Here is a 17,452-nt window from a genome sequence, read left to right on the forward strand (position 1 = left end):
GTTTCATGAGAAAATTGCCAACGAAATTTTAAGATCAAACACTGGAGTTGTTTCAAAACAATGTGATCTATGCAGCCAGACAAGACGTACTTGATAATGCCCCCACACTTTGATGCCAGCCGGTTCGCATTACGGTATCAGTTTTGAACTATGTGATTTACTCCCTCATGCTAGAGCCTTTCTGACACAGCTCTCGGGAGAGTCCCGACTGCTTCCACGCCCAAGGCCCCCGCTACGGCACAGCGGAGGATTACCCTGGTCCTTGATGGACTCGTTCTGGTCCCACTAAAAAGCAGGGCGCTGGGGGCTGTTAGCACATCACATCGCACCCGCGGGTCATCAGGGCAACGTTACAGGACCAGAGTCAGAGAGCAAGGCAAAATATTCTTAATACACAGCTCAAACAGCATGACGTTTAGAGCAAGGCTTATTTGTCTTGGACGCACAGGAACAAAACACATTTTAACGCATCAGGGATTCAAAAAAGGTTATGCTAATATGACTTATTCCACCTAAAACTCCAGCTCGCAAGGAAGTTATATTATTTATAATAATAATTGCAGTGCAATTATTTTATCTGCTTTTAAGTGATCTTAGGATGCTTTAAGGTATCAACTTCAGCATCTTAAAAGCATCCCGTGCCATGTTTATGTCACATTCCCTTTAATTATGTTTGACTGAAGCGCAGTTTTGAGCAAGCAATTGTTCCCAGCGCTCATTTCTGCTTTCATCTAGTTGCAATGAACTGTGTTGTACCCATTCTACAAACAGTTAGCCGCGGGGCTAATTTCAATGCTTGAGCACAGCCAAGTATTACCTGCCCTTTCCAGGCTGTATCTACCAGCAGATTTCACAAACTGAAGCAGTATTTAGGCAAGCCAGAAAGCCTCACTTCCTCTTCAAACGCTGCACGACAGAGATCCGTTTGCGCGCGAGGAGTTAGCAGAGCAACCAGCTTTATCCTGCTGTCTGCTTCTTGCTATGGCCAGAGCACTACAAGATGTTTCATTTCATTTCATTTTCTGGTTCTGAGAGGTGCTGATTACCAAAGCGATTCCATATGTTACGTTATTTATTGCAGAACAGATCAGCACAGACCTGAAGCTGCCCGGCAGCTGATGAACATGGCCGGGGCTATCAGATCCCGGCACGGCCGCCACGGGCTGCGTGTTCAGAGCCGCTCCGCAGCAGGGCCGGGACGGAACAGCCCGAACCGTGTCTCAGGTGGGGACATCCCCGATGCCACCAAAGCCACCCCAGCTCCCTGCCTGCACGGCTCTGCCACCGCTGCTCAAAGCACCCGCAGGCAGCACAACCCCACCAGGCTGCAGGAAGCATTGCCCCGTGCCCAGCCTCCTCCAGCTCTCCCCACTAACCCTACATCCCACCCCGCCACCTCCCCTCAACTCCGCACCCAAGCTGATTCTCACACTGTATCTACCTGCCCCTAAAGAAAGAGGGTCTAACACGGGAGGCGCTGAAACCCCTGCACACACCACAGCCACCGCAGCCCCTGCAGGCTGAACTCTCTGGCACTGGAACATTAAAACGCAGCATCCAGCAGCCCAAAACTGCAACGCAGATCCTCCTCCCAGTGCCGTACCTGCAAATGGTGCCTGTTGCCTGCCACCCTGAGCCCAGCTCCCCTGGGGACACCAAACTCGCCTGCTATCGTGAGCTGCGCTGAGCACCGGCTCGGTGTTGGCCGAGCCACCGCCAGCGGCCCCAGGCAGAGCGAGCCACCAGCAGACAGCTCACCAGAGGGCTCCACAAAAGCATCCGAGGAGTAACTCGTTCTACTCAGTGTCTGGGAGAACAGGAGAGTCAGCAAGGAGAGTTTCTTCATTCAGACACGAGGAGAAATGGGCTCGAGTCACATTTTGAGATAATGAGAAATACAGGAGAATCTGCAGGAGAGAATTCACCAACTGACTCAGCGGTGAGTAAATTAGGTTCAAAGCACTCTTCGGATTCCAGCAATACCTCACGATAACAACTCGGCCAGAAACATGGTTTTCTTATTCTCTCCTGTGTTGTAACCATTCAGGTTTTGACCCTACAAGTTTTCTGGGAAATCTATTAAAAGCCTATTTAAACATCCAGCAGCCCACTCACCAAAATCACCATGACGCAAGAGCATATGGTTCCTACCAAGCATGACTTTCTTCTAAGCCTGAGTATTACCTTCTTCCCAATAACGCTTAGGCACGCAAGTTATCAAGTGACGCAGGACGGAGGAATCACCTACTGCTTCCCCATAAATCCTCAAAAAATCCTCTCAAGAAGGGAAGAGACAGAGGAAGCGCTGAAGTTAGTCTTATAAAGTCTAAACTCTCAAGCTGCATTTCATTGCCACAAATAGGATATAGCCTAAAAATACTGTTTTATTTTTAAATAAGTAGTGCTTAATGATTCAAGAGTAAAATATTGCCCAGAGACAGCGATGATATATCATCATCGGAAAATGCTGAAGCAGAACACGCCTCAGACACATCCTGTTCACATTGAACGCAAGCTTACAGAGAACAAGCTAGAAACAGCTTGGGACCCAGTCTCTAGCATGCAATTAAAACCTTCCCTGATTCAGCTAAAAAAAAAAAAAAAAACAGACAGTACTCATGGAGAATGAGCCAGATAGATAATACCAGAGTATTATCTGTGAGGGGAAAATAAATAACGTTCTACAAAAACTTCCACAATAGTCTCCTAGGGCTGCTAGGACAGGCAGTTCTACAGGGGACAATTTATTTTCTGCCTTTCTTTTCTACAAGCAGAGGCTGGGATATATAATTCCAGTTGCTCGCAGACAGGTATGCAATTTACCAAAAAGGAGCTGTAACGGGGAACAGGCTGGGCTTGTGCCTTTCTGCTTCTTTACGATGCATGACAGACAGTCACCATAAGGAAGTAGGAAAGCAGGCTAGGAAAATAAATCCCCTCTCTACAGTCTCAATCTGTGATTTTGAACAGGGAAAAGCTAAATTAACATGGAAAAAATCATCAGAGTGTTAAAATATCTACAATTACAGTTAGGTTTTGTTTTCTTTTTAAACAGCTTAAATCAAACGCCTGAAGAAGCAGATGGGGAAAAACCTCTCTTTTGCTAAAAGTTGAGGCTTACATCCCTATTACAGCTTTCCATAAGCCCTGCTACAAAACTAACGACAAGACTTAACGATCAAGACGTTTAAGATCATAATTCTTATCACGAAATCCTGCAAGGCTTAAAAAAAAGAGTTAGAAACTAATTTTTCCTCAGCAGTAATTTCCCCAGCATTTCGGATCACCATGAAGACAGATGAAGGAAGACAGCTTCCCCCCCACACAGCGGTATGGGTGAGGTAGGGATTGACTAACTGTGGAAAAATCCACATAATTGAGAAGACAAATGTTGAACAGTTATTTTACGGCTTGAACTATTCAAGGAAAAACGCTCTTCGTGCCAAGAGGCCAGACAGGCTCATTGTGTATGTGTGTTAGTATGTAGGAGCCCAGTCAAATTTCAGAAGTGTAACGCTTTCATCCTCATCCAGGTTGTGCCTTGCTGGTTTATCTGTTTCTGTAAGCACTGCACAAAGCTAGAAAAAATACCGAAAGAAAAAGTATCATCTCCCATTATTATGTGTACGCAGAGCATAACAAAAATACACACACAGGCTCAGTAGCGTGACCTGCTATTAAGGCCATTTGTTGCTTCCCATGAGAAGGCCTATTTTCAGTTGCTCAAAATGATGAAAAACTTTTACGACTCGGGCTCGAGATTCCCAACTTGGATGTCTGCTTCCAGATGAATTTTTAAAAAAGAATATATTAAAGTTTCAGCCAAAACTTCTCAGCCATTTCGGAACAATGCTGTTTTCTCCACGTTAAGACTCTCCAGTGGCCTCAGGAGCTGCAGTACCCCGATGCCTGCCCATTAGCACAAGTTAGAGAGAGATGGAAAAGGACCCAGAAGGGGAACCAGTTGAGCAAGAGCGCTGGAATACTGAAGGGTGGTTTCAAAAGCGAGGATGCTACGTTCAGAAGGGGAGATTAAAGACCAGCTCAATAAAAGCAGGAGAACGACAAGTCTGAAGGAAGCCAAGCTGCAGAAAAGAAGAGGCGGGAAAGAAAAAGCTGGAGGAGGTCACAGCAGACAGTAAGAAGTTGTCTGGTCCACCTCCTGCTCTAACTCGGCTCAAGCAACACCACTGTCCGGCACAAACATGTCCTCGAAGACATCGCACAACCTCCGGACACCGACCGCCTCGCTGCTGGTGGCGGAGCTTCCCTGCTCCGTGGGCCCGCCGCTCCAAGCGGCCTGCTTCGGCCTGCAGGAACCTCGCGCTCCTGTCCCGGCCCTCACCTCTTGAAGCGGAGCCACCGCAGCAGTCCATCTTCCCTTGCGGGTCACGGCTCAGTGTTTAAGTCATGCTTTTGCCTGCCCTTGGGGCCATCCCCACCTGGTCCACATTGCCTTGAAGAGCGCGGGACAAGCTGCACGCTGTCCCTTCTCAGCGCCAATGCGATCAGGATCACGTATTGTCCAGGCAGCAGTGGTTCGCACAGGGCCCTTTCCACAGTATTACAGTACTCGGTCACGTTCAGGTTGTGACCCCATACACTGTACTCCCCAAGTGCTTCTCCTAAGGATTAGTTGCTCATTTTGAATCAAATTAATCCTCACAGAAGCGTCACCCTTTACAGGTGGCCTGACTGAATTTCACTCTAATTCGTCAAGATCATTTGGAGGAATTCTAGCACTACTCTCAGCATAGCTGCAGTCTTTCTCATTCTTGTATTACATGGGAGTTGAATAAGCACGCTACATACTTCATCATCTGCGTCCTTAAGGAAAGAGCTGAACAGAACCAGCAAGACCTATGCAGCCCAACTCAACACAGCCTTCTAATCCAATTATGAATCACCAGTCCTAAATTTCTGAGTGTAATTATCCAATCAACTTCACATCTATTGAAGATGACTCATTTGAACCCACGCTGCCATGGACGACTTACAAGAATGTCTTAAGAATGGTTTTGATTCTGTCTCATAAGTCAAACTGATGTCTGCTTCTTTTCCCCTACTCACAACGCTCTTCCATAGAATGAATTCAAGCTTATTTGACACACCTGATCCTTAAAAACGAGAGCCACTGCAGATCTCTCCTCCCATCAATACTTACAAATGGCCGTTTGTCACGCCAGAGCTCCCAGCAGCGTTTGGCTGCTGGAAACCCACCCTACCAGAGCCTGAAAAGGAACACAAAGCCGCTTACGCCTCACTCTTAACGCTGCTGTCAGCAACTGTCCGGGAAGCCCACTGGCAAGACAGCTCACACCTCCCATGCTGCTCCGCATCATCCAACACCGGTAAAATTACCCCGTCAGCCTCCGTTGCAGGGGGCCCTGCGTAGGTGTTCTCATCAGGCTGCTGACCCACGTTTGGAGACAGATCCACACTGCACTTTTCAGGTTTTGCCAGTTTTCTGTTTAAGAATGGCAGGAAATTTTACATATACACAAACACTGGAAACACTGAAGCAGCAAAGTCATGGACATAAAAGGTTAGGAAATGCTACAAATAACGCTGCTTTGTGTAGATACTTTTTTTCATTTTGAAAAAATGAAAACCTAAGTTTTCATTGCACATAGCCTTCAGCAGGCAGCACAGACATTTTGTTTTGTCCTCCTCATCCAGCACAAGGCTGCATCTCTTATGGACTGCACACCGCTCAAACTCTGCTCTGGAGAGTTAAAAGCTTCCTTGTAGGCCCTCCAACGGCCCTCTTGACAGGAAAAATGAGTGTATTTTGATTTTGACAGCTTCCTTGGGATATGAAACACCATCAGTCCCAACCCAGAAGGAAACAAGAAAATTAATAGTTAAGGTGTATTTTGGGTGTCCAGTAAATAAGGTTTTGAACCTCTCACAAAGCTGCGCATATAAAGCAAACCTCCTCCGTCCTTCCAATCAGTACTTCGTATTGCACTGTACTTCATTACACCCAGGGCATGGTCCTCACCGATTTCTGGTAAGCAGCAGTGTCAAAACCTCTGCAGACCCTGCACCGGTAGGTCAGACACCCAGGAGGAAATCACTTTTAAGAAAGCTTGGTTAGGAGGGGTTAACCAGCATCACTCAGAGCTCCCAGCAGAAGTAGAGATAGTTTTATGTGCTAAGGCAGTGTTCTGCTGCTGCTGCCATAAAAACCTTTTACAACTGTTACCTTAATCACTAAACATTTCCCCACACCTGGAAGAAGTGGAGCAGAGACTTGACAAATAGTTTTCATCACTACATAAATTCAATTCAACCCAGAAGAGATCGAGTCGTATGCACAAAGTGAGGCAGGACCTGCAGAAAAAAAAATGTGTGATTGTTTTAAGCCTAGAAATACACACGAGGAGAGTGTCATCTAACCTCAATTTTGGCACTCCCTAACTTCTGAGTGTTCATATTGAGACTGAGTATTCCCCTATTTAGATCCCTGATGACAAAAGGCAACGTTTAACACGGGTGTTAATTTTTCCCCTAAGAAGGGTTAACTCCAACTAAACAGCATGCAATAAAGACAGAACATTTCCCAATAAAACTGAAGTCATTCCTATTCTATACAATAAGCTCAGGAAGCAAAATAAAAATCTATCTGCATTGTATGAGGTCAGTCAAGCTAGGGATGGTTATTTAAAATCTGAATATTAAAAACATATGCTTCTCTTCAGAGGCTTTTAAAGAACCTGAAGCTGCCGGTGCTCAGCATTTCTCAAGGAATGCTGAACACCTTCAAACCCACACCAGAAGACTCGAGCCACCTCACGTGGGGGGTCAAAGGGTGGAGGATTGTACTCTATCTGATGAAAACTGTTTAGACAAGATGAACACTTTTAAAAATTTTAAATTTAATCTTTAATCATTTCTTATTTACAAACTAACCCTAACAATGAGGTAATATATCCATTGCTCTACCGGTTTTAGTCTCATAACTCATACATACTCCATACACAATACTAATTAGTTTGTATTACATCAAAATGTTCTTAATAAACAGAAACGTGAAACTACTTCAGGGTTCCATTTTGATTATGCAATAGCCATGTAAAAGAATTTCTGGGAGGAGCATTTCACAAATACCAAGTGGGCTCTCTGCACCAGAAGCGACTGACTTGTGATTGAAGACTGCCCGAGGAGGTACAAATCGGATCCCTGATGTAGAAGTTGTTTTCAACAAGCCACTGCATCACCAAGAACACTTTCACTCATTTTCTTTGATTTCACAGGAATACTTCTGTACGTGTATACGGAGCAACACCAGAACAGGGCTCAAGTGGCATCAACAGATCGTGCTTGGACAGCACCGTGTCAGGTTCACGGGGACAGCTGAGCCGAGTACACCTCGGGCTTGCACGCTGTCTGCTAAGACACAGCAACCTATCTGCAAAGCTATTGAAAAAAACAAAAACAAAAAAAGACAGCTAATGCTTTTTGGTTGGTTTTAGAAATTTCACTGGTGAGAAATTGAAAATCTTACATAACTGCGTAATCAAAACACCATTACGACAGCTCACTTACTTAAGAGCCATTTTTTGTTAAGAACGTCCTGAATATTCACTCTGTGTACAGCTTTCCCTTGACCAGTAAAAGGACATAAACAGTCGTCTTTTTTTGCAGCTCATCCATTTATGAACATATTTATGCTCTGACAAGTTTTAAAGGGGCAGGGAGCAAAAGAATCCCGTTTGTATACCAAATGGGGAGTAATATGGTAAAAATGCCAAACGCTACACATTTTGCAAGCTACCAGTATTTACCGTTCATCATTAAGGGTTGTATATTCTCATGCAAGCATGCCGCAATGAGAAAACAACATCTCTATAAGGGTAAAACAAACAGCATTTAGAATTTCTGAAAGCATTCTTCCAAAAATTATTGCACTAGATTAGATTGCCTCATCAACAGGGCCAGAGGACATTTGCACTATTTTCTTGCCTTTTTTTTTTTTTTTTCATGTAACAGATGAAAGGAATACAGAAAGTTTTCTGGGGCCAAAATCGGAATTAACGATGGGAAAATTCTTTTGCTAATCCCCCATCTCTCCCACTGCTAGCAGACTCCCGAGGCTGGAAAAAAAACAATGTCTCCTGGTACCCTGCTTCTACTTTGCTCATCAGTGCAAAATACTACGCTCAGGAGGTTTGAAAAGGACCCTCAGCTTAGCACAGAGCCATAAAATCTCAAGGACAGAGCTATAATGAAAATCTGAGTAAAGAATGACATGAGACTCCAATTAAAACTTGGAAGCATTGCAGTGAAATCAAAGGGTAGGATTCATTTGCTCAGGGCAGATGTCTGCAAAGCAGCCACCTCCGTCCGAGCCCAGGCTCACTTATGATCAGTGAGGAAAAAACAGGCTTTTCCAGGGCACGGCCGCTCTGTCCTGAGCTGGACACATAAGGCAGGCTGGAGGCATCACACCAGAGTCCCCCCTCTCGGTGCCTGCCGGCTGGGATGGCAGCTCAGCCACCGGCTGAAAGGCGGGCTCAGAGGAAGCTGGTGTCCCCCAGCCTGCCCGAATCAAACCTTCTGCAGAGCCCAAACTTCCCCGGATGGCAGCAGCCGCCCCACGAGGCTCATTTCCAGGATGCCTTGAGATGCCCTCTTACAAACCTCGAGCATTACTCCTTGTCATGCCTGTCAGCCCACCAGTGAAGTAAAAATAGATACTGCCAAGTAACCACCCTTCTAAAAGCGAAGTTTAATCATTTTTCAGTCATTTAACAAACACAAAAGAATTTACACGTACCGGCTCTACTCAAGAAGTAAACTTTGCATAATTAATCTGGATGCCTCCACTACTTTCTGCGGCTGGAGAAATCTGCAAATGCACAGCTACACCAACTGGTACTCAGGGGAAAATGCCTCCGGCTAGCCTGAAGAACTGGGAAGTGCAAATAGCTCAGCGAACAGAGAGCTTGAACTGCTAGGGAAGGAAAAAAGCACATTGTCTGGAAAATAATTACACTTATCCAGCGCTCTGAATTGTGTTGCGTTAACTATCAGACAACATCAGCTACTTCTGAATTAAGTTGTATTTTATCGCAAGCTCTAGCTCCAAAGCCAGAACGAGCTAAAGGCACCTAATTAGTTGCAGAAGGTGGGAATGTCCAAAGCAGGTTAGCGATGTGGAAGTCGAGCTTCCCACAGAAGCATACAGCTTGATGGAAAATTTGACTCAAATAAAAAGAAATATTGATGCAGCACTTAATGAAGACGAACTTCCCCTGCCTTGCCACAATACAGACGATGCCATTATCACTCAGCACGAGGAAGGAAAGAGATTCCGAGCAAGGGGAAATTACAGGGCAGTTATGCTCATCAACCTGACAGTGTAATAGTGACACAATATTGGCAAAGTGCCTGAGAAAAGTCTGCGGACAATTAAGCACAGGGCATAAAATAAGATGCGTAAAGGGAAAGTAGACGTTGGAAAATATTGCTAGGGATTTCAGCTTTTCCAGCGTGCCAGTGGCATGAGACACCCTACCATATCCCCCATATCCGCAAAAGCAAAGAATTGCACCAAGTCGGAGAAAACATGGAAGTTCAACTTGCTTGGTAGTAGAGAAGCCAAGCACTCAGTGCTGTGACCCTCCGTCTGCAGAAGTCAGACTGCTTCCCTACTTTTTCAGGGTGCCAAAGACCTATAAACAAGGCACTCTACATGACTGGTAGGTAGGCTTTATTCTTGCGATTCTGGGGCAGTGAGCAGCACAGACAACTCCGCGTTTTCCCTGCCCGCAGAACCTAGCCTGCAGTCAGCAGCAGGCAATCCTCACAGCTTTTTACCCCCAGCACTTGGGAAAGCTTTTCTTTTGAGAAAGAGTTGCTTGTAGGTCCCAGAAGAGCTCATACAAAAACAAAGAATTTTACTCTAGGCTTTGTAAATATCTGCAAGACAAGCAAGTCAAACAAAACTGGCATTATTTGCACTATTTGTGAAAAGGAGGGTTAAATACATTCCCAATTTCAGAGACGTTTCAAGGCTTCATTGCTAGAAAAAGCCTGGTATGGTCACGCAGAAATGCAATGGTACAATGCACATAACCTTCGGAGTCCCAGAACATAAGGATTTGGGGAACCTCCCCCGACCCCCAAGAGAGGGAAATGGGACACAGATTATATATTTTCCTGATGAGAAACCAAGGTTTCACAAAGAATTAGTAAACACACTCATGCTTCCCACCTGTTTTCTATTTAGAGAAAAAAAACAATTAATGTGACTTTTTAAACAACAGTTAATAGAAGAAACTTATGAAACTGAGATTTCTAATTGAAAATGTCTTTACTCAGATGAGGCGGAGGATCAAAATATGACAAGAGCACTAAGCATAGTTTCTCCCAGCTGTGCAAACCATTTCTTAACAATCTTAAGATTAACAATGACATATTCTAGACATTTCTCATCCCTCCTGGATTTAGCCAGAACATGTATACAAGGCAAACACGAGAAAGCCGCAGCCTCACTTCACTCAGTTGGAACGGAGCTCCCAGGCAGCACTTTCTGTTATGTGATTGTTAATTCGGGAACCCCCTCGCTACGAGCAGGCATGCCGAGAAATACAAGGGAAAAACACAGGTCTGCGAAGAAGCCGATTTAAGCGTATCATTTATTAGCAAGTAAAAGGACATTTACCTTCCCAGTGGTTAAGCACAACACAACCCAAAGATAAACCATATGGCTCAAGTCTTTGTGCAAGGGAGAAGACTGGCAGGGCTCCAAGGCTCTAATTGAACTATTACCATATTGTAAGAAATGAAAAAGTCAGAAGGACTAGAGGATCTGCTCTCCTAGGGACAGTTGATGTCAGGCAAACAATTAAGTGAATAACAAAGCACATTTAACAGGAGAGCAATTCCGCCATTTGGATACTGGCTCTGTTTAAAGAAGTAAGTACTATTCTATTTCAATATTGCACTTAACTTGATCCTACATTCAATTCACGAAGTCTTCAAAATCCAAATTATTTGTAGCAAACAATACAATGCTTCTCCTTTAATTGCTGGCTCAAGATTTTTCCATTCAGCTAATAACTAAAGACACAGAGTAAGAATGTTCAAATGAAACTCAGAAACAAATAAAAGATTGCCATTTAAAAAAAAAAAGCCATTAGAATAGAATCACTGAAAAATGCAGAAGATCCAAGTATAAAATTAATTTTGTACTACGTACAAACAACCTCCAATCCTTGTTTTCCCAAAGACAGCTTTCATAAAAATATACCAAGTGTTACAAATTTTATGCACAAGTAAGGCAAAATAAACAGTTCATGAATGCATAGAATCTGCAGGAGTCGTTGTTACAGAAACCTTTACAGTATTGTCTTGTTACTTTGTGGGTGAAAAAGCAATGCCATTGTATGAAGACTAAAAGAAATGAAACAGTCTTACATAAAAATAGGTCTCTGTGGCTCTTGTTCTTACCATTCTGTTCATCCAGCTCGTTCCCAATTTCCTGTCCCATTTGCTTTTGCCGGGATATGATTGAAGAAAGAGCGTCAAGTCCAGCATCTTGCTCTGCATCAGAAATTACATGAAATTACGTGAAAAAAATTGCCAGTAAGCCAGGCAACGTACCACAAAAGATGTAGAAGTGAAGAAAGATCTACTCTGTGTTTAAAGAGTTAAAAGGTATTAAGAAAAAGACATCAACACAACATGAAAATGAATCCTTATGGCAACAACACTCCTAAAATAATGTGAGTGATGGGTAATTAATTTGTCTGCTCTGGCTGGGACATTTAGCTGGGGGTCCCAAAAAATCCAAGAATTCAACATCCAGCTGTTACTCAATCATAAATGTAGGAGATTTTCTGGCACACACATACAGATCCCTGATTAGCCTTCTTAAATTTTCCAAGAAACTTTTAACATGAATAAAAGACAAACAGGTGATGCAAGCACCAAAGAATTCAAATAGATTTTTAAAGCTGCAAGAGGATACAGAGCACATGGAAGAGAGCCTGAGACAGAGGGGACAATGCGGGCAACTGAAGTTTGAGGTGCTCCCATCAGCTCTGCAGGCACTCCTCTAGGAAGCCCCGTGTTATCTCTGCTCTTGCAGTTTGGTGGTGCTGCACAGCCCTTCGCCAGCGCCTTAACCGTGACGTGCAGCTCTCCGTGCCCAGCGAAGTCACGAAGCAGAACAAGGAGAGGTGCTGTAGGCAGGACTGTCAGCGGTCCGACCAAGTGAAAAGCAGTGATGTTGCACAGAGTGAGACCGCCTGAGAGGGCAGCTGGCTGCAGCCAGAGAGCCAAAAGCCATAGCGGATGGTCAGAACCCATTTGCTTCCCTTCAACAGGGTGAAAGCCTAGTCACCAATACCTTTTTTTTTTTTTAGCCTCCCCAAAGGAATATCTGGGATGTAATCAAAACTGGAGCTTGAGGTTTCTCCTGGGGCATCCAAATAGAGTTTGTGCCATTCTCCTGAACCGTAGCTCTAACCTTTGCTCACACACAGACTCGAGTGGGCCTTATCTGGAGACTGATTTCACTTGATCACTTCCAATACTTTAATTACACAGGAATTACCTCATTACCCACCTGGGGTCCTCAGGCAGAGGCTTTCCAACACTGCTAAAGTTAAGGAATCTATTCCTTATGCTGAGGGCCAAAATCTTTTTAGGTCAGTTAATTCTTACCTAATTCCAATTCAACAATACATCTAACACATACCTCGCTTGAAGCACAGCACTAATACCACTCCAGTCAGTGCAATTAATGAGATCTCCACTGCAAACTTAAACCATAACTACGGGCAAAATCACATTAGTCTTGTGAAAATCTCACCTGTCCAGGGTTAAATCAAGCTATACTCAGGAATTACTCACTCAACTTCACTAAAATGCAGACAAAAGACAATCATTGAATTACTTGCATCTGACTGTAAAGAAACCTCACAAGTTTATGTGTTCAGAAACACAATTAACTGTTTCAGTGGTTTCTCCTCCCCTGTCACGGCACAGATTACTCACTTCAATCCAAATGGAGATAGTTTTGAAAAGCTGCTTTGAGAAGATGTTTCCAGTTAAGAACACTGCAAGCACAATACCGCTCCTGCTAACACAGGAGACAGCCACCTGGAAGTATCATGTTTGACAGCTCCAGATCATAAAACTTCAGTGCCAGTTAGTGCATGGATTTGCTAACAAGGGCTCTCACAGAGTCCTAGTGGTGCTCCTAACATACAAAAAGACTCTTTTACCTTCTATGATCCTCCGCTGCTGCTGCCTGATATCGTGAAAGCCAAGCCCTCTGGTTTCCTCAGGTTCTTCCAAGAGCCACGGGTTGGTTACACCTCGTTTGATCCCTCCAGTCATTAGGCTAGATCTGAAAATAATTTCATTAAATAATTCTCAAGTTTTAAACAAAACTCACACACTCTAATTCATGCATGCAAGACTGGCTGGCAGAGATGGAACTGCAACTATCTGTCATACTCCACGCCGTTCTCTGCAATCATAGAAGAAATTAGCCAGAAAGAATCCACTTATCTCCAATAACAAATGCATTCTGCAAGCTCCATAACACTGCCTGAAAGCAGTAAAGCAAGAAGATAATTAATTTTGCACCAAACAATTAAACTACATGGTGAAATGCATACCATACGTTTTATAATCCATTCACATTAAGTACTCTGCTAGCATGTAAAACATGCAGCATTCAAAACTGTTACAAAGACAAAAAAGGGTTAGTGGAAATCAACATATTCTTCATGTATTTGCTCTGCAATCGAGACACAAGCTTCTAAAAACACTGAGGTACAGCCTGAAAGTTTCCAGCAGTAAAATGATCGATACACTAATGCAGACAGAAATCAGAGAACTTTTCCCTGCGTTCCTGGTTTGCCATGAACATGAAGACAGGCACGCACACACTTAACGTGAAAAAGTAATCGATGCACAGGTTTTCTTTTAAAGCACTCATGACTTGAGGGTGTTCACCTTACAGACACTTCCCCGGTTACAACAGAAAACGAGTTTTTCACGCCCAGGGTACCTACGTTCTAGTAGCAGAATGAAATGCCACTTAAATATTTTTCTCGATACCGGATTTCTGGTTTCCTCCTTTCAGCTTCTCATTTGTTTCTGCTACAAGATAAACGTTTTATGGCAGCCTGCGAGACATTTGGACCCAAAACCACAAATCTGATTTGGGGTAAGAGTCATTGACGAGACTGGATCCTCAACAGCAGCACGGAAATAAGATTAATCTCTGCTTTGCTTTTTTAAACTCTGCATTTTATTCTCATTTTTATCTTTACCCTCTTCTTTCCCAAATCATTTTCACAGACAAAGCAAGAGCAGGCAGCATTTTTAGTACCTCTCGAGCAATTCTCCCAAAATCTCGGAAGTGTGTTTTATTACACTAAGACCTATTTATTTTATTTTTAATTAAGTTCAGGTCCCTTCTCTACAGCATGTACTGAAACGCTATATGGTAATAATATATGCTTGATATCATTTTGTGATCAAAACCCTGTATCAAAGCAAGTTCATGTCACAAAAGTATCAGTACAGATGGGAAGAATTAAATGCGTATTGCCCATACAGGGTTCTACGGCAGAACTCTGCAGAAGGCTGACCGAAGCTTTACAGCAAAGGTATTTAAGCAAAAGCCAGGATTTGTGTCTAGGAGATCCCTGAGGAATTACGGTGAACTAGAGACACCTCCTGGCCATGTGATGAATCAACACTGCTGGAAAACAATTCATCTCTATCATGTGAGTTTTGGGCCATCCATAAATTAGACATACTTCATGTTGCATTCACAGCCATTTAAATTTGAGAACCCCTAATTTCCTCTTGCTTAAAATTTTAAACGCATTCACTTAACAAAATCTCAAGGTAATGGATTTGTCAGAACCAAAGAAACGACTTTCGTTCCTACAACACTAAGTGCTTATTGTCGATCACAAAATCTCTCCTAACCACCCTGATGGTGCCGGGCCATCGCTCCGGAGCAGCCCCCAAACTGCCTCCCTGTCCCAGCGCCCACCCGGCTTTCATGGGCAACACCCGGAACAAAGAGCTGGGGGATTTCTGCACTTCAGTTCTCTGCGCCTCCATGAAAACTCACAGGTATTTATCGAGCTGGGATCAGGTTTAATTAAAGATAACTCTGAAACACCATTTTACACATTACCTAGATTTCTCCATTGCTTTGGAGGGTTAAGCCCACTCTTACTCTCCTAGCCTCACGGCCATGCTCCCAGGTTCACAAAGCTAAGCGTAACGACGCGTTGCACTTCTGAAGACAAAGATCATTACAGCCACTCAGTCCAGCAGTGCAATTAGCAAGCACACACAATCTAGGGTTAACAACACCTGACAAAATGGCTTAAATAAAGCAAAAGGAACATAAAGCTCTTTGCTCGCTAAGAACACAACTATTCCTGCCTGTCAAAAAAGCCAAGGCAAGCAAATTTGAAATAATTTGCACTCTCCCCCCTCCAATAATCTGCCCTATTCTTGCAGGTTGGGTCATGACAACAGGTCTGCTCGTTACAATAATCTTTTTGACATGTTTGGTAACTACCTTCCCACACAACACAGCATAACTTCCTCCTTCCTCTGATCTTCCCATGTTTCGCTTTGGTGGTGTGAAGATTAAAGCTTATCCAATTAGCCACCCACCGCCTCCGCCAAGTTAATCACGTAAATCTTTGAAACCGTCACAGAGCAGTGGAGTGTGTGGATAGCTTTTGATTATAGGAGCAGATTTAACTAATTATGGGGCTTAGCAATGTGCCCAAGTATAAAAGATGATGGGGTTTAAAATCAGGGGGCTATGTCATTGCTTAACAAGTGAGGGCTTATCTTTCAGAAGGCATTGTTTCACTGATAATTCCTATAAAACTTCCCGAGTAACTTAGATTAGTCAACCAGTGCTTACTTCAGACCAAGGCCACACAGCAAGGCTTACGGCTTTAGAAGGCTGATCAGCACGACTGAATTTTAAACAAAACCTGGGTCATATGACAATCGGTTGCAGGATCACTTGAGCATCCCTTAACGATACAGTTGTACAGTAGAAGTCTTTGAAGCGCTCCGAGCACCTCTGCTTAGCTCCACAGGTCAGCCTCCGAAAAGAAGGCGGGTATTCTCTCACTTACCGTTTAATTGCTCACACTGGCAGGCAAGGAATTTGAGGAAGCTCCGAGCTAGTAAATCAAACAACAAGTATGATATTTTAACTGACCAAACAAAAGCTCTCCTCCCTGAATAAGACAAACAGGAGACGTGGCACGAGCACAAGCTCTTCCAAATGCCCCTGGCACCTTCCCAAACGGGGCTGTCCCCAGCAGACCCAGGGAGACCCAAGGCCCTCGGGACGGGCAGCGCTGGCACCGTCAGCAAGAAGGAAGCAGCGCGCCTCTCATGCGCGTGGGGACGCTGTGCTGCTCCACGCCACTTGCCCACAGTTCCACCGACTGGTCCCACTGGCTTTAAAAGCCACGAACTCCACGGCAGCTACACGGCTAGCAGCACACCCAGAGGGCACGGCCGCTCCGCGGCACCTCCCAGCCCACCGGTTCCTGCCCGTGATGCTCGCTGGGCAGCTCCCGAGCTTGCAGGGCAGAAGGGCAGCTCCAGCTCGTGCGGGCAGCAGGCACCCACCGGGGAGCAGCGCCAGGCAAGCGCCACGCCGGGCCATGGCAGAGTCAGACCCACACATGTAGCTCAGCACCAGCACGCCCAGACAGGGTGCTCCTGCATCAGGGACAGGGACCTTCACGACACGGCTCACGCCCGTGTTTTTCTTCTCTGGGACTTCACTTTTCCATGCAGACCTCAAGACACACACCCCAGCGAACGCTTCCACGGCAGTAAGCTCTCAGGCACCACCACCTTCCTTCTACACCATCCCTTTTCATGCTACGGTGGCCACAGCAGAGCCACGGACCCCGCAGAACAGTTCTCAGGGTGCTCAGCAGAAGAGAGCAGTGGGATCCCACAGCCCACTCGCACTCCTCTGGGATGAGAATTACATCAAGGACTCCGGTAAGGCCACGCCAGAACACCACGGGAACGCTGCCGGTGCAGGAGCAACCTCGGGCAGGGCACTTCAGGGAGCTTTGAGCAAACTTACGAGGCAAAATGTAAAGCAAGCAGTTCAGCCTGGGAAGCTGCCCTCCTACTGACAATTCTTCCTGAGGCTAACGAGCATTAACACTAATAACAGGCGAGCAGGCACAACCAGGAGCGCAATGCCTAGAAGTGTGGGGTTTGACTTACCTTCCTCTGTTGTGTTTAGGTAACAGAGGAATCTCTCTGCAAAAAATAGCATCTCTTTGCTGCTCCTTACAGATGCAAGTGCATACGGCTTTCCCATAACTAGTCCTGACCTCAGCGACCTTGGAGAACCCCTGGGATGCTCCCCCGCCTGCTGAGCGCAGACCAAACCGCGGGAAGG

At 44.9% G+C, this 17,452-nt stretch overlaps 1 protein-coding gene across 7 annotated transcripts in view; it reads right to left on the reverse strand.

Annotated features, from left to right (window-relative positions):
• Positions 1 to 17,452, reverse strand: part of STX8 (syntaxin 8) — a 98,841-nt gene that overhangs the window by 71,023 nt on the left and 10,366 nt on the right. For 3 of the 7 annotated variants that reach the window (XM_083804893.1, XM_083804894.1, XM_083804895.1), the window contains 2 exons: positions 13,242 to 13,366; positions 11,461 to 11,553 (listed from right to left, as the gene is read on the reverse strand). In XM_083804893.1, the coding sequence (XP_083661019.1) occupies positions 11,461 to 11,553; positions 13,242 to 13,366 (218 nt within the window). Of the gene's footprint in view, positions 1 to 1,603; positions 7,423 to 8,782; positions 11,071 to 11,460; positions 11,554 to 13,011; positions 13,094 to 13,241; positions 13,367 to 17,452 lie in introns of those variants that run through there. The other 4 variants (XR_014573908.1, XR_014573909.1, XR_014573907.1 and 1 more) reach the window with 4 other exon arrangements.

The sequence above is a fragment of the Anser anser genome (genome assembly GCF_964211835.1).
Source record: "Anser anser genome assembly, chromosome: 19".
NCBI lineage: Eukaryota > Metazoa > Chordata > Aves > Anseriformes > Anatidae > Anser > Anser anser.